Source organism: Lissotriton vulgaris, chromosome 6, assembly GCF_964263255.1.
Source record: "Lissotriton vulgaris chromosome 6, aLisVul1.2, whole genome shotgun sequence".
Lineage (NCBI taxonomy): Eukaryota > Metazoa > Chordata > Amphibia > Caudata > Salamandridae > Lissotriton > Lissotriton vulgaris.
Window position 1 is genome coordinate 834397380 of NC_141694.1, and position 25692 is coordinate 834423071.

General features: G+C 46.2%; 1 protein-coding gene across 1 annotated transcript in view; it reads left to right on the top strand.

Annotated features, from left to right (window-relative positions):
• The window catches only part of NOX3 (NADPH oxidase 3), a 478144-nt gene that overhangs the window by 275776 nt on the left and 176676 nt on the right, over positions 1 to 25692 (top strand). The window contains exon 5 of the mRNA XM_086926861.1: positions 3118 to 3299. Within this exon, the coding sequence (XP_086782987.1) occupies positions 3118 to 3299 (182 nt within the window). The remainder of the gene's footprint in view (positions 1 to 3117; positions 3300 to 25692) is intronic.

Below are 25692 nucleotides of genomic sequence, written 5' to 3' on the forward strand. Positions count from 1 at the left end.
CTAAAGTTTGGTTTTTTTTCGTTTTTTTTCCTTACTGGTTACCACTTGGTTTGGGTTCTCCTTAAATTGCGCTTCGCAAATAGCGATTTTCGGATTTTTCGCAATCAGCGATTTTTCATGAATGGCGTTTGCGATTATTTAGCGAGTTCGCAAATAATTTCGCAGAATCCATGGTTTCTCGCTATTTCAGATTCGCTAATGGGCTTGTCCCAGGATTCTGCGATTTTATTTGCGGACTCGCAATTTTATTTAGCGAATTCGCTTTTTTGGTATTTTCACTATCATGAATTCCTTTTATTCAAATTGCGATCGCAATTGCTAATTCGCAGCTATTGCGATCGCAATTTGGCTTCATGAATCCATCTGCTTGAGCGGAAACTAGATCATAAATTCAAAGCTGTTCCGAGCAGGGGCCCCCAGAATACGCTTGGCCCGGGCCCCCAAAATCCTTATTATGTCCCAGATCTCGAGACTGCTGTATGTGGGTAAAAGCTTCAAAGGTGAACCCCTGGAAGCCGACCCAGCATTTTTTAAAAACAATAATAACTCAAAAACTACTCGATGGCCAACAAACCAATAAAAGGATCTATCATGGGTACATCATAACAAGTTTAGTGCAATTCCATTCAGCAGTTTTCGCTGCAGCAGACAGCAAATATTCCTAATGCGCTTCAGATGGGAAAAAATAGTTTTTAAGCCACATTATTTGTCTTTCTTGATCAATGTACTCGGAATAAAAAATTAAGAACCTTAGCGAAGAAACCAAGTGGCCTCCAGTTTTTATCCGCAATCCAAAATGTAAATATCCTGTGGATTATTCTACTTAACCAAGATTGTAATGAATGTTCTTCACTACTGGCCTATTTCTGTTTATCACTGCTTAGGCATATTAGGTTTCATTAGCACCTAAGGTTTATTACCATCGAAGGCCTCAGTGCTCATTCCTGAGGGGGAGATTCATCCTCATTAAAACTTGTTTTCGTACAAAAAAACAATGACATTTACTAGCACAATTCTGAGATGCGATGGTTTAGTTTAAAAAAAGGTAAGAGTCAATACAGGCTGCAACACAAAATCTCAGAAGATGGGAAAACACGGTTTAAGTGTCCACACATGTACATCTTAAATAATTATACATTTATACCATGCCAGTGGGGGATGTGTGACCCAATAAAACATGTTATGTGGACAGGTGCACCAATAGAAACACATTCATTACTACAGTGCAAACGTCATATTCCATGTTATTAGCATAGTGCAGTATAGAGAAATTGTGAAATCACTAAGGGCCATATGTATCAAGGCCAAATGGGTTCGCAAACGCCGAAATTTGAGAACCCATTTTCGCAAAATGGTATGTAGGAAAGAATTTGGGTGCAAAATAAGGAATCGCAAAATTTGCCATTCCTTATTTTGCGATTGCATTTAAGGAATCGCAAATTTTGCGATTCCTTAAATGCAATGTATGAAGAAAAAAAAAATCCAAAATGCCCTTAAGGAATCGCAAATTACCACCAACTTGTAGTTGGTGGTAATTTGCGATTTCTTTTACAAATGCACTTTATGCAATTTGTAAAGGTGCCATGTGACGCTCATACATGCTCTTAGGGCATGTATGTGTGCCATATGCGCACACATGCCATTTTCAGGGGTGCAGTAGGGTGTTCTTGAGACACCCCTGCACCCTTGTAATTATTCTCAATTTGCGATTAGCAAATTGCGAATCGCAAATTGAGAATCATTTCACATTCATTCCTATGGGCCTCTTGGCCCATAGAAATGAATGGAAATTATTCCTTAATTGCCATTAGCAATTTGCTAATCGCAATTAAGGAATTTTAAGAAATCGCAAAAAAAAGCGAATTTCTACATACATACCATTTTGCGATTTCTAAATAGCGATTCCTTAAATATCGCTATTTAGGATTCGCAAAAGGTAATGCTGATACATATGGCCCTTAGAGATTCCATTTTACAATAAAATCACAAAGGAAAACATTGGACACATATGGGCTGATTATGATGCCGTAGGAAACGGCTCCAACCCTCGATCGGAGCTGTTCCTACGACAGCGTACTCAGCAGTTTGGATTAATTTTCGACTGAACCCATTTGGATGGAGTCAGTCGGGATTTCCGAATGGCTTCCGATGGGCTTGTAGAGCCAGTGTGCCTCCTGTAATCTCATGGGCAATTCTTTTCGTCCTAGGGTTTACAATGTCGGATTCCGACAAAAATACTGTGCCGGCCTTTCCAACACAAAAAGGCTGTTGGAAGTCGAATTTGGGGGCCCCATGGATGCAAGGCCTCCAGATGGCAGCAGAGGGGGCACCTGTGATGCCCTCCTGTTGATCCCTGCACCCCATGGCAGACACCTTGAGGTGCCAACCACGGATTGCAGGGATGAACTGCACCTCTTCTCTTTATAGAGAGAGCATGTATTCCAGTCGGAATGCATGCTTTCATTGTAAACAGTAGGAGTCGCAACTTAATTGCTGAGTTGGGACGGCCGACAGGAGGTCGGCCGGTCCCAGTACCGAATTGATGTTGGATGGTATATAGTCCATCTGACATCGAAATCGGGCCCATAGTCACGATTATTTATTGAGATTCAATCCTATTGTATGGATTTAACTCCTCGTGTTCTTGTTGTTTACAACATCTGCACATGGAAAAATAGCCTGGAATAAACCATCTATGCAGGTCTGCTGAAAGTACTATTACAGTCTTCAAAAAAGAGTAGATCCCTTGTCGTCACAGGTGGCATCATCAGTTTATTCTGCAGTCCCCAGCAAACACTCAAGGAAATATGCATGATAATCGTGAGCAAAAATATCCTCTGACATAAATGTTGTGTCTTAAATTCCATTTGCAAAAATATCGCACGATTGGCTATCACTTTTCCATTATTAAATCCAATGGCGTGATATGTTTTCAGACGGTACCTAAGGTATGATAATGTCAGGTGATATGCTAACTACGATATTTTGGTACTGCACTCATACTCACATCCCTCCAAAAAATATGAGTAGTGTGAGACATGTTATGCTAGTCAACTTCTTTTTTTATCACAGTATACTAAAACTTTGTTGCTTTTCTGTTCAATCTTTCCTCTTTAGAACACAATGAAGGAGGTGTTGTGCACCATAGCCGGTGCAACTGGCTTTGTCATCACCCTGGCCTTGATCCTGATAATGACCTCGTCCACAGAGCTGATTCGCAGGTCCTCCTATGAGGTGTTCTGGTACACGCATCATCTTGCCACCGTGTTCTTCATTGGCCTCATTGTCCACGGTGCTGGGTAGGTGGAAACTCACACACACATTTGTGATGTTCTTACCATTAACATGACTGGTGCCTTCGAAATCTCTTCCTTGACCTAAGTCTGGGGGAGGGAGACACACTTATTTTAAAATCACTTATTTTAAATTCAGAAAAAATCTACGTTCTCCTGATTTCCTTGAATGGCCGCAGGATACATTCGCTCATAAGGTGTCTCAGTCTTTCCAACTCATTCGATGAGGATCTTGATATTCTGGTCTGATAGGCTGAGGACACTAAATCAGAACCACAGAAGGTATGGACTTCATTGAGCTGAGAAATATCTAGCAAATTTTATTTAGGAACTTACTTAAGTTATCATATTTTTAAACACATTTAGTCACTCAACACGTCTACCCTTCCTGTAATTGCATTGTAAATATTGTCATTGAGAAGGTGTCGGTAGACTGTATACAGCATGTATATTCATGAAATATTCAGCATAAATAAAAATTTGTGCCAGTTCCCACTGTGGGACAAGATGTCTTCAAGGCACTTTCTCCATGATCTAGAGAGCTGTCCGCTGAGGATTGATTTGAAAATGGACAATTTTGTGTAATATAACTGTATTTAACGTAGGAACATTTATTTCTGTCTAATGTTAGGATGTCCAATGTAGGTCCAGTGGGTTTGCTCCATGCCACATTTTTATGATAACCACAGACCGGTTAAATGATTTCTCTCCACATTCAGTGCATTAAATTTCATGTTATGTGGGATTAAATAGGTCTCTTGACCTTGTGTTGGACACCCCAGGTCTAATCATACGTTTTAAGCCTACACACAGAAATCTTAGAAGTGCAATGAAACATTGAGAACTCTTCCCAGACCTCTTTATATGCTGTTCTCTTAGGTAAACCTTTACTCCAATTAGGTGTATTAGGCAGTTTTGTGTTGTTCTTTCACTTACTCAAAAACTCAAGGCAATGAAAATATTGTAAATCAGCTTTGCTTAGATGATAATTGCTTATTTCTCCCCTGAGGCGGAAGCCGGGGGCTCTTCACGCTATCCCTCTTGCTCTATGGGTATTTTATTAGCAGATTTATTGGCAAATTGATTTTTAACACTATAAATATTTTAACTGTTCGTTTTAATCATCACGTATCCCGGACCCCTTGGTGTGAGACTCACGTCATACCGAGGCTCCCTGCACCCGATTTTTGTACCGGCACAGCCGACTGAGGCGCTGACGCCGGGAGGCAAAGAGGGTGGACGCCATCTTGGTGGGAGGAAAGGGTAGCGGTCCAGCAGTAGGACGCCTCCCGCCCTCCCAGAATACTTAAGGGCCTTCTACTGTTATCATTCAGAATTGCTTATTTCTCCCCTGAGGCGGAAGACGGGGGCTCTTCACGCTATCCCTCTTGCTCTACGGGTATTTTATTAGCAGATTTATTCGCAAATTGATTTTTAACACTATAAATATTTTAACTGTTCGTTTTAATCATCACGTATCCCGGACCCCTTTGTGTGAGACTCACGTCATACCGAGGCTCCCTGCACCTGATTTTTGTACCGGCACAGCCGACTGAGGGGTTGACGCCGGGAGGCAAAGAGGGTGGACGCCATCTTGGTGGGAGGAAAGGGTAGCGGTCCAGCAGTAACACGCCTCCCGCCCTCCCAGAATACTTAAGGGCCTTCTACTGTTATCATTCAGAATTGCTTATTTCTCCCCTGAGGCAGAAGCCGGGGGCTCTTCACGCTATCCCTCTTGCTCTACGAGTATTTTATTAGCAGATTTATTGGCAAATTGATTTTTAACACTATAAATATTTTATCTGTTCGTTTTAATCATCACGTATCCCGGACAACTTGGTGTGAGACTCACGTCATACCGAGGCTCCCTGCACCCGATTTTTGTACCGGCACAGCTGACTGAGGCGCGGACGCCGGGAGGCAAAGAGGGTGGACGCCATCTTGGTGGGAGGAAAGGGTAGCGGTCCAGCAGTAGGACGCCTCCCACCCTCCTCCACAACGTATATAAAGATGATGACTCCCCGTCCGCGCAGCGGGCGGGCGCAGCGGGCGACGCGGCGGCACGCCAAAGGCAAGCCCGTCTGCGCCCGTCCGCGCCTGGACCGGGCTGAGGGCCATGCCCCCTACATCTCAGCCGCTAAATGTCCGGTACTATTGTGCGGAAGCCCTCCTCAGGATGAGGCCTTTGGGAATCGAATGCTGTTCGCACTCTTTTCATGCTATAGAGCTACCAGTGATCTGTCCGAGGTGTAAACAGATCCTTAAGCCCATGCAGCTACGGGACGCGAAACGGGACTACTGTATGTTTTTGCTAAACTGTAGATCCCTACCAAAACATAGGATGCAACTCGCCCTTCTGTTAGAAGAACGTATGCCAGATGCAGTCTTTCTCACAGAAACGTGGCTTGTGACGGACTCTGACCCTGACATAGCAACAGCCCTTCCTTCAGGCTTTCAAATTATTCGGCACATTCGCCCTGAAGGGAGAGGAGGAGGTCTAGCCATTATATATAAAGAGCAATATCACTGTCGAGTAACTCCTGAACTAATTCCAGAATGCGAGAGCCTAGCATTCAGCCTGGAAATTTCCCCATACAACTGTTTTTCAGGCACTGTTGTATATCGCCCCCCGGGACCCTCTAAACAGTTTCACAATCACCTTCCGTCTATTGTAGCTGAACGGGTTAGAACTGCCTCGAACTATAATCTGTTAGGGGACCTTAATTTCCATTTTGATGTCGCCCTGGATCATACTGCCATGACACTTGCAGATGATCTAGCAGCACTACAGTTAGTTCAACGAGTGAAGGCACCTACCCACATTAAAGGTCACTTACTGGACCCTGTGTTCAGTAACTGTACAGAGCTTGTGGCGGGGTTGCCAATTCCCCTCCCATGGACTGACCACCTACTTGTGCCTTTCACCTGGACTACACTTAAGCCAGTCCCCCCTAGACCCATCGTAAGAAAGGCTAGAATTTGGGACCGGCTACCAGTTGAATCCTGGTCGAGCAGACTCGTGATTGACCAGCCCTCTTATAATGAGGACCCATGTGTGGCCAATCAGGAATATGAAGACTGGATCGCACAATCCCTCAAGGCCACCCTACCCCTATGTAAAATAACATTGAAACGCTCTCAAAAAAACGCCCCCTGGTATTCAGAGGCCCTTAGGGAAAAGAAACGCCTCTGCAGGAAAATAGAAAGATGGTGGCGTTTAAGTTACTCACTGGAGGAAAAAGCCCAATATAGAGAGGCAATTAAATCCTATAAAGCTGAGGTCAAATCTGGCCAATCCATGTACTTCTCTGATAAAATCATGCGAGCTAAGTCCAAGCCGAAGGACATTTTTCAAATAGTGAAAAATCTCACTAAACTTCCCTCTTCTAGCACGCATTTGGACAATACTACAGCCCACTGTAATGACTTGGCAGAATTTTTCCACCAGAAAGTTAACCAAATCTATTCATCTTTCCCCTCCATAGCACCAGATCCCACAGCTCAGGGTCAGACAAACTTGGGGGATTCTCCATCTCAATCCCTGATAACTTTGGACCACTTTCCACCACTAGACCCTGAATCTTTGGATTCTATAGTCCGCAAGGTAAAATCTGGGTCTCCATGTGATCCAGCACCCCCAGAAGTCATGATGTTGGCATCTCAGGTCATTCTACCGACCATCATGAACCTCCTGATCGCCTCCATCACCTCCTGTACCGTTCCTCCTGCTTGGAAGCAGGCCATGGTTCGTGCTCTGCTAAAAAAAAACAATCTGGACCCCGGTGACTTCAGTAGCTACCGTCCGATCTCTCTGCTCCCCTGGGTGAGCAAAATTCTCGAGAGGCACATCAATATCCACCTGGTGGACTTTCTCGAGAATAACCAGCTGTTAGATGCCACCCAGACGGGCTTTAGACCCAGACATGGGACAGAGACTGCCTTGCTGGCAGTCACCGAGGAAACCAGAAAGATCCTGGATCAAGGGGGATCAGTGGCAGTGATCCTCCTTGACCTAAGCGCGGCATTCGACACGGTCAGCCATGACACCTTGCTGAGCCATCTTTCGAATGTCGGAATAGCTGGCGGAGAATGGCTATGGCTCAAATCTTTTTTGAGCGACAGGTCCTTCCAAATTTTTGATGGAGACACGGTATCCACGAGCAGGCCACTGAGGTGTGGAGTACCACAGGGCTCCTCCTTAAGCCCTGCGCTTTTTAACATCTACATGAAACCACTGGCTGAGGTTGTCCGTCCGTTTGGTATTAAAATCATTTCTTATGCGGATGATACTCAGCTAGTGGTCTCCTTGGCGCAGGAGGCTGGTTTATCATCCTCAGGGGGGCTGATAAAATGCCTAGAGGAGGTAAAGGGATGGATGACTTATTCTTCCCTCAAGCTCAATGGGGACAAAACAGAGCTGATGCTCCTGGGTCCCACAAACCCCACTTTTTTCAACTACTTGTGGCCCCCTTGCCTTGGCGCCCCCCCCCAACACCCAAGGACAATATAAAGAGCCTTGGGGTTTGGCTGGACAAAGCCCTATCTTTTAACACCCAGGCTATAAAGCTCTCGGCTACCTGCTTTGGTCTCCTTAGGATGTTGAAGAAAGTTCTCCCTCTTTTGCCTGTGGAGGCAAAGCAGGTGCCCATTCAGAGTTTGATTCAGTCCCATATGGACTTTAACAATGTCCTTTATCTCGGTGCCCCGGAATACACACTGCGCAAGTTACAGATAGTGCAAAATTGTGCGGCCCGCACATTGCTTCAGCTGCCGCGCAGACTGTCAGCCAAACCTGGACTGAGCAGTCTGCATTGGCTACCAGTACGACAAAGAATCGCCTTCAAGGCCATGTGTATATCCCAACAAGCCTTCTGGGACACAGGACCGGCTATTGTCCGGGACCTAATAACACAGTATCAACCTAGCAGAAACCTTCGTTCTAGCCAGGCATGTATGGCTATAGTCCCTAGAATAAAAAAGGCAGGAGCTGGCGGCAGGATGTTCACTCTCAATGCCGCCAAACTATGGAACTCACTACCTTTTAAACTCAGGTCCAACCCCAACCTTTCCTCCTTTCGGAAACAGCGGAAGAACTTTCTGTTTAATGCTCCACATTAACTCCTCAGCGATTCCCTTCTGTTAAGCAATTTCATACTGGCCGCTAGCGCTTGGACGCCCGAGGGCAGCAATCGCGCTCTATAAATTTACATTTCATTTCATTTCATAATTCAGGGCCTGATTTAGAGTTTGGAGTGTGGTCAGCCATCCGTCACGGTGGCAGAGCTCCCTACCTTCGCCACCCTGGGCAGACTAAATCCACCCCGGCCCTGTGGGGATCTCTGTGCCTTCAGACGAGCCATTGCCATGGCATCTCCTTTGTGGGCTCTGTAAGTTTGCTGAGCAGCAGCTATGTTTCATTCAACCACTCAGCATACTTATTTGTTTTTCAAAAACAAACTCCCAAAGTAGGAGTACTAGTGATCCTGCCACCCTGGGAGTTATCACCAATGTGGAAAGGGTCATTTCTAATTTGTTCTGCTATGGACTGCCAGGCCTTCTCTGCTCAGGTAGGGTTTCCACCGACAGAGCCAGTTGGAACGTCGGCGTCAGAAACATGATGGACTGTTTGACTCTAATTAGAGTTGTCGGACCTTCAGGTCAGCAGACTGGATACTCTGCACTACTTGTGGTGGAGTACTTTGTCAGCCAGAATCTAATCTAAGCCTGTAGTGAATGCCAATACTTATGATGTGTAACTTTTGTTCTAGTTGATATTCAGAACATAAAAAAATATTAGTTTTCACCTTATAATTTCATTCCCTGTTTACATTGTGTTCACAAGTGCTAATCGTTTTAGGTTCATTAACCCCTTCGATGCTGATGACGAGCTCAGCTCGTCATCAGCCATGGTGGTCGTGTGCGGATGACGAGCTGAGCTCGTCATGTAACGCGGCTTTTGGAAAAAAGCCGCGTAGCGCAAAAATAACCGCCGCAGAGATGCGGTTAACCCCTTCGGTGCTCATGACGGCTCCCGGCCGTCATGAGTCACGGTGGGCGTGTGCTGATGACGGCCGGGAGCCGTCATGACCACGCCCGCGATCGGAATGTCCAACACCGGCGCGGAATTCCAGCCGCAGCCAAGGTGTAAAAGAAGTAAGGGAGTACCTTATTAGACAATGATAAGAAACTCTTATTTCCTCTGACCTAAAATCCCCATCAACAAAGCAACTTCTTGGGAAGTATGTACCTGCTTCTTACCCCATCTAATCCCTCATAAAGTTTCTCTCTGCTCCTGTGGGATTTTTGATGATCATTCATGACTGTCCCTGAAAGGCTGTTCGCGCTCTTAGCCCATGCCCTGTAGAGACTTTTTCAGTCATTGATCGACGCTATGATATTTTTACACTCACTCTTAGGTCTGCATTAATCGGTTAGTGTAAATATTGCACTCTACACACAGCTCTAATCCTGATCATTGTTTGTAAAAGGGCCAAATATACTGGATTTCGGTGGGTACAACCCACTTCTGCGGTTTAAGACATTCATGAGCTGTCTCGTATGTATTCTACATGCAAGAATTAGTATGCTTTCCTTAAGCCTCTCTTACCCAGTGCTTTATTTGAGCAAATGGTTTTCAGTGCTCGACACCAACACATTATTCACAACAACAGCTCTACTGACAGTCTGCCATATGGTGTCTATCAATTTTTTAGATGAGCAGGCACACAGTGTTTAATAATTTATTATGCATTACAAATGAATAATATCTGCCACATGATGCCATATTTACAGCTTTGGTTGGCCAGGAGTACTCAGCATTGTCCCACTTGTAAAAGTGAGATGGTTATTACTTATGTTGGTACTGTCATCAGCAGTGCTGCCAGGAGCAATGTGTGGTGCAAACTGCAGGCGTCTCCCAAGAAGGTCTCACCCATGTGAGGATCTGGCACAGGACACCACATATATAACAAATATAAATGGCTAACTCTCACCCCCTTCAGAACAAAATCATCTCCCACGCATTATTTCGCTTGCCCTTTGCCACCCAAGCTTTTCCTCTTGTTTTCCTGCACTGATCCACCAGATCAACATGGTATCATACCGCTGTTATACTTGAGCAGTCATTTCTATAGCCTCCAGATCTTCTTTTTGTAAAAAAAAGAATGTGTTTATTTTTCCATTTCACAGTTGTTAAATACATGAAAAGTATTATACCGAACAACATTTACAAATGTGAAACAAGCTTTATAGCCATTCCACCCACTCCAAGTGCATTTTTTAACGAAATAGTCCCATCTTCTAAAGGCCCCAGTAATGCAGGTTGTATATTGCATGCGGTTAGTATAGCAGATCTTTTCGTTTTTAAACTCGGGACATTCCGTGGGTGAAGCACATCCCTCCTAGTCGGTCCCTGAATCCACTGAGTCCTGCCCTCCCACTGCTGCTTGAAACTCCTCTGTTGACTATCTCCATGTCGCCAAATCTTTACCGGCATGCTCATCTACCCTACACCCGCATAGCCTGACCTCCCCTGCTACTGCTCATTCTTTCACATCTCTACCCCATCTTGGTAGATTGGGTCACCCATTGCACATCCAAGCCATAGCCACTCGTCTTTTCGCAAGTAATAGCGCCAATTATACAAATCTCCATTGCATTTTCCCTCCCTTGCATTGTTCAAGTATACCCAATAGACAGGTAGTGGGCTCTAGCCTCAGTGTCACATCTCCCACACTCTGTAGTGCCTCAACCACCCGGCCCCAGTAAATGTGTACTGCGGGACATTCCCAAGCCAGGTTTAGAAATGTTGCTGGAGTGGTTTGACATCGGGGGCATTTATCCGGTTTCAAGGGGTCTATATGGTGCAGCAGCACCAGGGTGACATACAGACGATGCAAAAAAATGAAATGGGCTAGTTTAAACCACGCATTACATGAGCCCTTTTTTACTAGTTTGCAGGCCTCCGTTCCACCCTGTATCCGGCATTGGTGCACCCAGCTGATCCTCCGAGGCTAGTCTCACTCCTGGTCTTGGTCTAGGCGTAGCCATAATCATAGCGTTGTACAAGTGGGTTATGAAGTGTCTTCCCCCTCCAAGCTCTAGTAGCGTCCTGAACAGGGCTGAGGATTATGGGGCAGCCGGGCAGGTAGGCCAGATGTCCCGGACTACATTAACAATGCTTGCGTAGAGAAGGAATTGACCTTGCACTACCCCAAAGCTTTGTTGCGATGCCTCAAAAGAAACCAGTGTGTCATTAGGGAAAAGGTCTGCTAACGTTGAGCATCCACCGACTTTCTTGCCAATAACATTCACCTACGAACCCATGTGGAGGAACGCTGGAAGGTCCCAAAACATAAACTCTCTGGCAGAGGGGGCGCGTTTCAGAACCACCCTCACTGCTCTTTCCCGGAGTGCTGTTGTGTGTTTAATCAAATAAGGGTCCACTCCCTGACCCCTACCCCCTCCATGCAACAGCTGAGGCAAGGTTTTTTTCTCTGGCGTCTTCTGTCAGGAGTTCTTTCTCCCATTTGTTCTCTTCAGTCAGCCAGTGTGCTGCATGTTGAAGCTGGGACACTATGTAATTTATTTATTTATTTATTGACATTTGTAGAGTGCGGCGAATACCCGTGGGCGTCTCGGCGCTAGTTAAGGGATGGATCAGCAACTGGGGTAAAGAAGATATACAAGGCTATTGGTCAAATAACCACGTCTTTAGCTGTTTGCGGAATGTGAACAGGGAGGGACTTGCTCGGATATGTGCAGGAAGGGTGTTCCAGAGTCTAGGGGCGGCAATCAGGAAACGCCTGTCGCCCCAGGTGACTGTTCTAGTGCAAGGCACAGCCAAGAAGTTCTGAATAGAGGAACGAAGAGATCGGGTTGGGACATGATGGAGAAGATTCTGTTTGAGAAAGTGGGGACCTTGATTATTGAGTGACTTGTAAACAATACACAGCGATTTGAATTTGATACGGCTGCGTATCGGGAGCCAATGGAGATCCCTAATGATGTTTGTAACTGGTGCGAACTTGGGGATCCCAGCCAGCATTCGTGCGGCTGCATTTTGGATTGACTGCATCTTATTTGTCACTCGGACTTGGGCATTTAAGAATAGAGCGTTACAATAGTCCAAGGAGGACAGGACTAGTGAGCTGACCAGTGTATTCCCGGCCGTGTTCGGTAGGAAAGGTAGTATTTTCCTAATCATTCTCAATTTCATATGAGCTGAAGCCGCAGTTTTATTCGCATGTGCCATAAAATTGAGGCCAGCATCGAAGATGACGCCTAGATTTCTCACTTTGCTGGCTGGACTCGGCGGGGGACCGAAAGATGGTGGCCACCAGACAGGTGACCAGCCCAGGGAGAGGTGACCGAAGATGACCACTTCAGTTTTTTCTGAATTGAGTTTCAGACAATTCGTGGCCATCCAGTCACCTATTGCCATCATTCCTCTAGTGAATCGATTGGCCACTTCCTCCCCGTCCCCTTTGATAGCCAGTACCAATTGGGTGTCATCGGCGTAGGAGGTCAGGCTCATCCCAAATGCTTTGATGACATTTGCAAGGTCCGACACGTAGATATTAAATAGTGTCGGACTCAGGGATGAGCCTTGAGGGACCCCACACGGCAGAGACACCTTCGATGATTGGTAGGGTCCTAGAGATACTGCTTGTGATCTATTGGCCAGAAACGATACAAGCAGGTCCAGAGCAGTTTTCTGGACCCCCAGTCGTTCGACACGGTCGACTAAGATCTTGTGGTCGACCGTGTCGAAGGCCGCCGAAAGATCCAGCAGTACCAGGAGTGCTGTCCCCCCCTGGTCTCGTATGGCTCTGATGTCATCCGCAGCCTTTAGAAGGGCAGTTTCCGTGCCATGACATTTGCGGAATCCGAACTGGGTGTTATCGAGCAACTGGTGCTGCTCCACAAATTCCGACAGTTGCTGATTCATGGCTTTTTCTATTACCTTAGCCAGGAAAGGAAGACTGGCTATCGGACGATAGTTTTTCAGGTCATCTTTATTCAAATTGGCTTTCTTTAAGAGGGGTTTGACCAACGTATGTTTCAGAGAAGCCGGGAAAATTCCGGAGCTAAACATAGTGTTGCAAACATGAGTTATAGCAATAGTTATAGAGTTATAGTTATATAGTTATAGTTATAGAGTTATAGTAATAGAGTTCTATATTGGGGAGTGCAGCTGCAGTATCTCTTTGCTCACTTTATTTCTGCCATCCCCCTTACCAGTTTAATAGCAGGGAATGAAGTTGTTTAAACACTGACCATGGGAGCGGTCCAGTGAGTGCTGAAGGGTATATAGGCATCAGACAGGAACACCATTTTGGCTACCGCTACCCGCCCCATAAGGGACAAGGGTAGTGCCTTCCAGAAGGTGATCGAACGGACCAATCCTTCTGCCATTCAGTCTATATTACATTCCTTCTGTTTCTGGGCGGTATGCATGACTATGATCCCCAGATATTGGAACTAGTCCGTCTCCCAACGTAACGACATCAGGGAAAGCGTGGCGGGGCCCGAATTGCACGGACGGCAAGAGGAAAATACAAGGATTTGGTCATATTTATACACAGACCAGAACTGTCTTCGAAGGCCTTAAAGTGCTCCAACAAGTATGGTAGCGAAACTGCTGGCACCGTCAGTTAAAATAAAAGTAAATGTACTTGCCAGCTTCTGTAAAGCGCACAGTTACCTCTGATGGAGGTGTCCTGGAGCTGGGGGCCGTCGGGAAGATTAAGCAAGCTATTGCCAAGAGTCACATGGTGCTGGGCTAACCTGCCGCCGGAGCCAGGGATCGAACCGTGAACCCTGTGGTCCGGAGTCAGGCAGCCTGGCTGCTGCGCCACATCTCTTCCAAAACAAGGTGTCTTCAGCGTATAAAGAAACCAGATGCTCTCTTCCGCCAATTTGTATCCCATATCGGTACATTTCCTTCCTAATTCTGATGGCCAGTGGTTCCCGCGCCAGCACATACAGCAGGGGTGACAATGGGCACTGCTGCCAGGTGCTCATATGGACCGCAAAGGGTGCAGAGATTAATCTCCCCAGCCTGGCCCTGGCAGAGGGTTTGTGTTGTAATCTTGCTCCCCGCGTCTCCATCCCCCTGTCCACCCCTCCCTCACTCGACCCCTTGGTATGACCCACCCCACATCCTGGAGCGTGGGTTAGAATGTTGAAGTGAGCTACTGCCGCCAAGCTGGAAGCACCTGTCACCTATGACTGAATAAAGTTGAACTTGGAAACCCTTAAATGTAGTGGTTCTTTACTACATTTCTTGGCGACGAGGACTAGGAGCTGAGCCAGGGTCAGTTGGGTGCTTTCCTCCCTGGAAAAGTTGATGCTTGTGCGGAATTTTGAATATTGATGAAGTACTCACCGTTGGATTTGCGGATCACAGGACAACAGACAAACCGGTAACCCAGGCTGAGTCATCGAGGTGTTCCCGTGGCGGGACGTGAAATTTCCCGACTAAGTGAGGAAAAGGGAGTCGGATGTGAAGCCTCGTTGAAGGTGAAAGGGTACCGTGTGGAGCTTACTGGTAACCCAGGCTGTGTCATCGAGGTGTTCCCGTGGGGGGACGTGATATCTCTCGACTAAGTGAAGAAAAGGATGTCGGGTGTGAAGCCTCGGTGAGGGTGAGAGGGTACCGTGTTGAGCAGAGAAACGCTCTGACTGACTGACTGAGGTCTGACTTGTGTCTGTGGATCTGGTAACCAGAGCTCCATGGGAGCATTCCGTGGAGGAGGAAGCGGCATAGTGGTAACCAGCGCAACAAGAGTAGAAACAGCTGGTTGTGAAGTGAAGGTGAATTAATGGTCAGGCAGCGGAACACGGATTTCCCACAACCGTGAAAGCCGACTCTGGAGGAGAGCAAGTGAGGAGGCTCGGTTGCTGTTGGTTGGAAGCGGGACTGCTGGGGGCAGCGCTGTGCAGGCATACTTTGTCTGCGGTGTCTGAGTGGTCGAAAACGGATTTCGACTGTAGCAGCGCACTTTGACTAAGCCGTCCCGGTGACTAAAGGGGGGAGGCTTCTCCCAGACTGGTTACCGTCCGGGAGCCAAGGCTGAGCAGAGTATCTTTTTATTCACAAGAAGAAGAAATAAAAAAATGTCAGCGGAATAATTCTCCCCATAAAGTTAAGATACGGCATCGTGTGGGGCTTGCCTTTCACAAAGGGAGAGACAGTACAAGGAATGGTGCTCTGGCGTTAATGAACTCTATGGTTGACTACAGGAAGTTCATGCTCTGCAGGCGAGAAATAGACAGAGGACTCCGCATCTCTGAGGTGAAGGCGCAAGGAATCAAGACCGGTAAGCACCCGAGGGATTTGTACCAGGCTAAGAGGTGAGCCGTGGAAGCTGGGGCAAGGAAATAGTCGCATCTCTCTTTCTGTGAAGCGGTTTTATCGGAGGCGGAGCGTACGATCACGAGATAAGGGGGAGAAGTTTAACCTAAGGATATTCAAGCTGGATGACTTAAAATTGCAGTGGCCTGTGGAAAAAACGGTTAGGAGCGGTGAGTGGAACATAGTGAGTAGTCAACCCTTAAACTGAACGGTGGCTGTATGTTGTAAAGTGAGGATAGAGCAGAGGAACAGGGGGTGTAGCGAACCTGGGTCCCTATTATCGAAATTTCACGGAGACAGTGTTTTCTGGCTGTTTGAAGAGTCTGAGAGGACCAGGGAAGAAGGCCACGAGTGTAACTGAACTGAGGCAGCCTGGTGAAGCTGTGAGAAAAAAAAAACAAAGGAACAATGGGTGTAGCGAACCTGGGTTCCCACTATTAGTGAAAAAGTGGTAAATAAATAAATAAATCCACTGAAGTAGTGTCTTAAGAGGATTTGAAACGTCTTAGAGGATCAGAAAAATGGTGAACCTCTGAGGTTACAGGCACTGAGGCAGCGATATGAAGCTGCGTGTGGAGATTGCAAAGAATAATCTCAGAGTTATATGCAGTAAACTAAACTGAAACAGCTCGTAGAAGCAGCGTAAGGAAATATCAGTACTGAGGCAGAGTATTGGGAAGCGACGTGTGGAGATTCCAAAAGAACGGAGGGAGCGTGGTAAATTAAACCGCGTCAGCGCGGTGAAGCAGGGTGAGGAAGTTTCGGAACTGAGGCGGCGCTTGGAGCTGTTGTGTGGATATGTCAGGAGGGTGGTAAATCCCAGGGTTCAGTGTAAGAAAACTGCATCGCAGCAGCAAGTTGTTGCAGATCGAGGAAACCCTCAGAGGGGCAGAGAGTGCAAGGAATCCTTGTGACGGATTTAACACAGAGTGGGGGCAGCACTCTTGGGAGAGATTTTTTCTCGGTCCATTATTGTTTGTGAATTAATGAGAGTCACAGATCCACAGACGAAGGGAGCAAGGCATATTCAGTGATTTCAGAGATACTCTGCAGAGTAATTGTAAGCGCAGAAGGAGAAGTGACCTTTAAAGAAAGAATCTTAGTAGCTACAGACTGCGCGTTTCGTTTATCTAGCTTGGGGCGCAAGCGAATCCTACAAAGTGCACTCGTACTGCCATTTATCTATTTGCAGGCTGTGATTACATCTTCACGTGAATTTCTAGTTAGCAGCTGCGCGTATGACATGGAGTGGGGCCAGAATATGAAGATCACCGCAGAATGGGGTGTGCGGAAGGAAAATGTTAAGAAGTACCTAACAGTATTTGAGGAAGAGAAAGTATCTCTGCTACTTGAGAAAAAAACAGAAAAATGGCTCCACAGTTTAGGAACTGGAGGAAAGAAAAGGTACCACGAAAGGGAAAAAATATTGACGGAAGAGTCAGACAGAGATTTTAATGAGGACATTTTGAATGTGGTGGATGAATACAAAAAACAATTCTCGTTAAAAAAAGAACAAAGGAAGGATGAGATCAAGGAAAGAAAAGTGAGCAAAGAGGAAGATAATGCTAATAGAATAAACCCAGTGGGTACCAACTTCCAAGGTGGAGTAAAGACAGATATGATCTCAGACTCAGGATCACGGCACAGTACGGCAAGCATGCGTGTAGGGAATAGAGAAGCAACTAAAAAGTATGTAAAAAAATTTAAAGAGGCTAATACGTCCCTAAAAACATATACAGGGAAGGACATCGGTGAAAAAGGGTACGAAGTTATGGAGTCAATGCACAAGAGAAACAATACTGGGTGTAATATACATACAACGGAATGTGGACTCACCATGCAAGGGGAAAAGGATCAAAAGAAATGGAGAGTTTCACGTAAAGGTAGGAGAAAAGAAAACATGAGTATGCAGGCACGGATCAGAAACATGCAGAGAACTAAGAGTAAAGCACAGAAGGCTCGTGAGCCGCATACAAGGGGTTCTGCAGTTTTGAAAGGAGCAGCAACTAACGATGTGAGTGTAAAGGAAATAGCTAAGGACAAACTAAAGAGAAAACGAGAGACTGTCCAAGGTTGGGTGGATGAAAGAGAAGTACGCAAGAAACAGGAGAGAGAAGGCAGTAAAGGTAGAGTTGGAGGAAAAGAAGCATTCGATAGTAAGGGTGCATGCATAAGTACAACAGCCAATGAGCGGCAGAAGATAAAAAAAGTATGAGTAATCAATTTTATTGTAAGGAAACGTGGCAAAGAGCCACACTGGTCAAGTCCTGGTCCAAGGCGATGGAGGAGTATGAAGACAAATGTGAACAGGAAGGAGAAAGGGAGTATAGTTTTATTGAATCCAAGAGTGAAAAAAAAAAAGGGAAAACCTTTCTAAACGAACAATAGTGACTAGTTGTATAGTGAGAGTATGGAAATGTAGAAAGTACGAAAATATTTTTCATTAAAGGTTCTGTTGGGGAAAGATGGCCTACCCTATGATAATGGTGTCCAGTATAAGGTATGTGGAAGAAGCCGAAGTGCAAGGTCTCAGTAGACACGCAGGATTTCGTGTAAGGCAAACCCAATAGGGAACAGCAGGGCACATTCAAGCTTGAAGATACTCATGCAAATGATCGGGGGGTGCGCCCAAAACTTAATGCGACAAAAATGGCAATTATAGCCATGACCAAGGAAAGGGGAGCAGAAGGAGGCCCCGTCCCGGTATTGATAAGTAAATGGAAATGGAAGATGGTGTCATCAGTGGTAACCTCAGGGGTGCGTCCTGGCATAAGCTACCACCCAGAGAAAAGGACAGTACAGCCATGCTAAATCTTCTGGTAAGAGATGGGATTCCAGAGTAGTAGCTGGGACATGGGAGAGCTGAATGGGAAAAGGTTGTTATGCCTTATTTCACCAACATGGGGATGCCCGTAATGTTACGTAATGCACACAGGGTTTATCTTCTTCTATTGTCATGTGTGGCACTCCCTGTTGGTTCCAGACTGCTTCAGTTGCTTAATGGTTGACATAGTAACCACATAGCCTCTTCTCTCCTGTCCTGAACTTTTAAAGGCACCAGACTTATCACAGTTGTTTATCGCTGGAAATGCAACCTCGTAACCGTTTTAGATTCCCTTACAGTTACAGTTGATTAACATAAGAATTGCAACCTGTTAACGCTTTCTATTTCCTGATTAATGTTTCATATAGTCTTACCATATCCCTGCATTTGCATATGAGAGCAGGGACCCCTACCCCATTGATACGTATCGTGTTTTGGGACCTTACTCATATTTTTCCCCTTCCCAGCCTTCCTTGCGCCCCTCCTCCCTGTTCATCCTCTCTCCACTTTTCTATGGGAGGGAGGTGTGTTGTAATCTTGCTCCCCGCGTCTCCATCCCCCTGTCCACCCCTCCCTCACTCGACCCCTTGGTATGACCCACCCCACATCCTGGAGCGTGGGTTAGAATGTTGAAGTGAGCTACTGCCGCCAAGCTGGAAGCACCTGTCACCTATGACTGAATAAAGTTGAACTTGGAAACCCTTAAATGTAGTGGTTCTTTACTACAGTTTGGTATAAAGTAGATTTACCCAGGACTGTAAGCGGGTTCCAAACCACATTCGCACCAAAACTGCTTGGAGATAACACCAATTTACTGTGTCAAACGCCTTAGCTATATAAATGGGTACCAAGGCAAGATCCTGATCATCGTCCTCCACTTCATGAATGACATGCATGAGCCGTCTAATGTTCATCGTGGTATTTCTACCAGGTATGAACCTGCATTGGTCTGGGTTGACCAGTCCACCCATCTCCAGACCCAGCCTCTAGGCCAACGTCCTGCTCAAAATGTTCATGTCTAGGTTTATCATTATGATTGGGCAGTAGGAAGCCGGGTTCAAAGGTTCTGCACCTGGCTTTAGACTCATTACTATAATACCCTCTCGAAATGTGGGGAGAGGGCCTTTCTTTCCAGGGCCTGTACTTAAAGCGCCCAGAGGCGGAGGTCACAACTGCCGAAAATGTCCGATAAAATTCCACACTGAACCTGTTGCCTTCCCAGATGGGAGCAAATTAATGGCCATCTGTATTTTGTTCACTAGCAGCGGTTTCTCCAGGGTTTGTCTCCCCTACTGCCCCACTTGTGGGACCAAGAGATCTCTTAAGTACTCAGCGAATTGTTTAGGGGTAGGGTCTCCCGGGCGTGCGCATGCCTGTACGAAAAGGCCCTTGAATGCCTCAACTATAGCACCCTGGGTGCATGGTTCACCTCCTCTGGGATTCATTAGATGGAGCACCTCTGTATGTGGCATCTCTCACTTTAGAATCCAGTCTAGGACCGTCCCTTTTGTCCCCCTGCTGATGTAGTAGCTGACGGTATGATGTTAGTGTGTATTTTTCCAATCTGTCTTGTGCTTCCGTAACTTGTCATAAAAACTCAGTTATAGTTTTCTGTCGCCCCTCGTCCCCCATCTCCCCCTGTTGGGCTGCTAAGTTGAGCTCCTTCTCAGTGAGTGTCTCCTGCAGAATGTGCCACACCCACATTTGAGGCTCATGCATCGGACATTCATAAGCGTTTCCCATTCTTTCAGGCGGGTTCCCGCCATAATCCAGTTTGATTCAAGGTAGTCCCCCAGCGCATTAGCAATATCATCTTTCCCCACTTGGTCCTTCAATATTTCTAAGGAGAACCTCCATGCGTAGAGCGTTCTGGTCCCCCTCCCCCACCTAAAACCACATGTCACTGGCGCATGGTCAGACAAGTATCTTGGCAGGTATGTGACTTCTTGCACCTTCAGAGTTGTCTAACGAGGTGCCAAGACCCTGTCGCGTCTGCTGTAGGTTCCGTGCGTGGCCAAGTAGCAGGTGTACTCCTGCATCTTGGGGAGTGTATCACTCCAAATATCTCCAAGTTTCATTTGCGACATCACTTCCGACAAGCTCGCTGTCATTCTCAGTTTAGTGTGCTGTCAGGGTGGGCGGCGTTCCAATCTCCCGTCCATCACACAATTGAAGTCCCCTACCCAAAAGGTATCTATTCCCACTGCGGGGGACATTACATCTCTCAATGTAGCATAGAATGTCGCATTGTCTATATTCAGGCCATAGGAGTTCAGGATTACTATCTCCCATCCATCTAGTGTGCCATGGATCAGTATGTATCTGCCTTCCATGTCAGCTGCCATATATTTCATCGCAAATGGAACCCCCAGGGCTACCCAGATCGAAACTCCCCTAAAGAAGGATGAATAAGTGGCATGATATGTCTGTCCTCTTCATTTCTTCTCTAGTTTGGCTGCTTCAACATCTGTCAAATGCGTCTTGTGGAGACTTGCTATACTAGTATTATGTTGTTTGAGGAACAACAAGACCCTGTACCTCTTTCTGGCTGTGCCAAGTCCCCATACATTCAAAGTAGTTAGCTTGTATTTATTAGAGACCTCCATTATGTTCTATAGTGTTTTTTTTTTATCCCCGCACAATCCCGGGTAGAATGATGGCTATTACCCTTAAAGAACAATCCATCAACCATGTAAATATAACCAGTTAATTTAGAACTCATTGCTCCCCCCCCCCACGGACAACCATAGTAATAACATCAGCCTACGGAAGCCCACCCACTGTTGTGCGGAGACTGACACAACTTCCCCATTGGCCCAACCTGGACCAGCAAAAACAAAGAAAATTCTCTCTAACCGTGCTTTCTCCCCTCCCCCCTGGTCCCCGGTAGATCCCCCATGCATGTTTATTCCTTTGCTCGTGAACCTTTGCCCAAGCAACCCTCCCCTACCCATCATAGCAGAAGTGGGCCACCTCCTGCCCCCTACTTCATTGTCATTGCAGTGCAAATGTAGGAAGCATATATGTCAATCGCACAGTGTCCCAACGTTTTCAGCTGTAGGGCTTGGTGCCTTCGACGCAGGGTCACCCCGGACGCCGATGTTGCTTCCGCCCGGGGATCCCGGTCTGGACAACTGCATCGGTCTGTCCTCTGCAATATGGATTCTCTCCGGAGTCCCAGGGGACTGGTCCACAGGTCTGGGGCTGAGAGCCTTCTTCACAAGAGGTCTCCCAGAGCATCCGCCGCATGCTGCTCGGCCAGAGGGGCCCCCAGTCTGGGCTCCCCAGGGTCCCAGATCTCAAGATACTCCCACAACTCATCCAGTCTTTCAGAAAAGTCCTTGTACAGTACCTTTAATTTGACTGGGTATAATAGCATATACCTGACTCCCAGCCCCAGAGTTTTTGCTTAACGGCCAGGAAAGACTTGCATTGCTCCTGGACCAATTTTGTGTAGTCCGTGTAAATGCTGATACTGCAGTTCTCTAACCATGGTATTTCCTTTTCCCATGCTGCTCTAAAGATACAGTCCCTGTCTCTATAGTTAAGGATCTTTGCAATAATCGCTCATGGGGGCGGTGGTGGTGGAGAGACCAGGGCTCTGTGTGCTCTTTCAATGATAAATATTTCATGGAGTCCTTTTGGTTTCAAGACCTTCCAGATCCAGTCTTCGAGAAACTGTTCAAAGGACACTCCCTCTTCCCTTTCTGGGAAACCTGGCACCCTAATATTACAGCGGGGAGAGCGGCCTTTACACAAGTCGGCCCTCTGCAGCCTCACGTCAATAGAGACTCTTTCTATCTGATGTTCTAATGCTGAGTGGGATCCCGGTATGGCCATCAGGAGTCAGGAGCTCTGCCCTGCATGGCTCCGAAGTCGGGGGCCCCTCCGTTTCCACCTCTTCCATCAGGCCCATCTGCCTTGTCAGTCTATGCGATGGCTGCCTGGGGGTGGTATATTGAGTAATAGTGTTGGCCACCTGGGACGAGCTGCCCTGTCCTTGCTCATGTTGGGACCACTTCCGGGTGCTGCTTTATTTAAGTGTTAAGTGCTTACTCGCCTGTCTCTGTCTCCCACTGGGTCTGTTGCAGCTCTCAAGCAGGCATCTCTACCCGGTCTGCTCCAGCTGTTATGCCAGCAAAGTCTAGATTGACAGCTCCAGTTAATGCACCAAAGTTTCTTCTACTCAATCCATGCGTTTTTTAATGCCTATGCATGTGCCAGATGCAGGATTATTGTGTATAACTGCCCCGGACTGCATGAGCCTCACTTGAGTGTTGCCATTTTACAAGCCCACCCTCTAGCACCCCATCTTCCCTGTATTCATGTGTTTGATGGCCCATCTTATATCTTACTCGTCAATTGGTGCATTTAGTGTAGTTAATGGTTGTCATGCACAAACGGGTCATTGCCCTGTCCCGTTTGTTCATAAAGTGTATTTTAGAACTCTGCTAATCGGGTAAGATTGTGCTCTTGGGTGGTCAGAAATAGCCCATTTGCATCTCAAATGGCCACTTCAGCTTTTCCTCCTCTCTTCTTGTTGACTAACCAAGCCAAAAGCCGACCAGGATGGTCTCCCTGCTAGCATTGCATTTCTGTATACAGTTGTAATCATGTTTCCTGAGGGTATCCGGATCTCGTTTAGTTCCCCCTCCTGTCCTTGTCACGTTTCACAGACCTCCACAGTGTGTGGGGCCTATCTGTCAATGTCCGCTAGGTGCTGTTCTAATGTTGTGACTGTGTGTCTCAGGGATCTACATACCCCATAAGTTGTGGCCATATATTTCTTCTGTATGGTTACATTAAAAGTTTCTTAAAGTACCCCAGCCAATTTCACTCTTTCTGCATTTATTGTTAAAAATCCCAGCACCGCCTCCCTAATTTCCTCCCAAACTACCTTATCTAATAATGCCCCGGGTTGTAAACGATACTGTTGCACAGGTGCCCCATATGCTTGGTCCTGCAACTCAACTGCGAGTGGTGCATGGTCCTATAATATTTGGTCCAGGTACTGGGCCTTACCAAATTGCATAATTTGTTTTGGTTGAATAAATATGTCATCTATTCTGGAGAAGGTCCCATGTGGGGGGAATAAAAAGAGTAACCTCTTGTAGTGCCATGCTATGTCCTCCATAGCTTCAGGAGGTTGAGTTAGTCCATATGCTCCAGCAGCCCCCTGGAGGATCTAACAAGTGGTTGTCTTGCTTGCGCCTATCAGATAATACAGAATCTTCCACACAGTAGCCCAAACCCACAAAGCGAAACAGGAGACATAAACACAGCACCTTTAGAAAAGGGTTTTATTTCAAGAAATTCAGGACTCTCTCTCTTTTAGAATAAGGATTGGGGTTTTATTTTACACAATGCTCACTAGCAGAAAGGCTTTCCCAGATATAATGCATGAATAATACTGATGAATAAACAAGCAGCAAATAATATGAAATACGACTCAAGCAAATATACTAGGACGTCCTGCACGAGACCAGATATATATATATATATATGTATATATTACCTACTGGCAGTCGCCAGTAGGTAGTTATAGTTAGGATTTTTTTCAATGTTAAATCTGAAAATTCTATTTGGAATAACTTTGGCGCCGGTTGAAGAATCTGCCTGAAAATTTCCTCAAAATGGCCTTGTCGAGCTCCGGTCCTTCCCTGAAAGTTTGGGGGGATGCGTAAAGCGGGGGCCGAGATAAAAGGGGGGTCCCAAAACGCGTTTTCCCCATGTTAATTTCCATAGGGCGGTCGATTTCACTTTTAGCTCGAACGGCTGAATGGATTTCCACCAAACTTGGCAAAATTGTAGGGACTGGGTGCCCAATGTGCCTTTGCTATGTCTCAAGATATGTGCTCCAGTGGATTTTGAGTAATTTAGGTTCAAAAAAATATATATATCTGTAAGAGCGCCCCGGTACTCGCACCGGGGAGCGCTCCAAGCGCGCTACGCGACTTGCGCACGGAAAGCTGATTGGCTCTCAGGTGTCTGTAAACATTCCAAACGGTCCGGAGCGGCCGCCATCTTGTGTCTCGGTATGATCGAGACACAAGAGGTGGCCAAAACAAAGGGGGAAAAGACCATTAGGGGGCAGAGTAGACCCCCCTGACCCCCTAGTTTTCATGTGGGGGCTATAAAAGGGCCCCGCGGGGCAAAAAAAAAAATATTTTTTTTTTTCGATTTGGGCGGGGGGAGCGCCCTGTACGCGCACCGGGGAGCGCACCGGGGAGAATAGAGAATGGCAGAGTTTAAAAATTTAAGTCATTTTATATAAATGGGAGGTAGTTCTGAAAAGAACTGTTTTTTTTTCTTTTTGTTGTTTATTTTTTGTTTTGTTTTTTGAACATTTTTTACTTTTTATGACTTTTCTGAACAGTTTTATATTTTTTTGTATTTTCTTGGGGGAGCAACAAAAAACAGGGAATTGTAAATGGCTCAACTGGAGCAAAAAAAATTGTGCAAAAAATTAGGGTTTTTTCGGGCACTTATGTTTCTCCCCAGCACAGATGATAAGTTTAACACTTTGCTCACCATAGCAAATTAACTTACCACAATATCTGCACATGATTTTAAAATCATTAAATTTGGGTTGAATGATAGACATTGTCTCTGTTGCCTCTGAACCCGATGGAGTTGGTTCTTTTGATGTTGAGGGTCTAGATCAGGGGTCTTCAAACTGTGGGGCGCGACCCCCAGGGGGGCCGTGGAGTGATAGGAAGGGGGTCGCGCATTCCCTTCACACTTCTGCCGAGGCCCATAGCTCAAGCCCCCTCCTCCCCCTTAGTGTCTCTCAGCCCGGGCTGCTGCAGTGCAGTTCGCGCTGCTGGGGGCTCGGCTGAGAGGTGTCTGGGTCTTATCTCCGGCCGCCTAAGCTTTTCACAGGTCTTTAAAGACCATTTGCATATTTACATGCCTTTGTTTACTGGTTACCTAGGCTTAGTTTTTTTAATGGTTCCAGTAACCCCTGGGCCCCCACTCTGCCTATTCCTTACATTTGTATTTTCACACTTACTGCTGTAGTGTGACAATGCATTTAATTAAAAGAAATATAAAGTTGGGTAGCCGAAAGAAAAATGCCTGCCATGTGTTGTTTAAAGAGCCCAGAGCCCTTCTCTTGACACTAAATAGAGTTATAAATAAAAAAGTATGTATTAACTAGCTATGTGACTTTTCTGTCTTTGTTCTCTTTAATTATCAGTCATGGATCATTGAGGTAC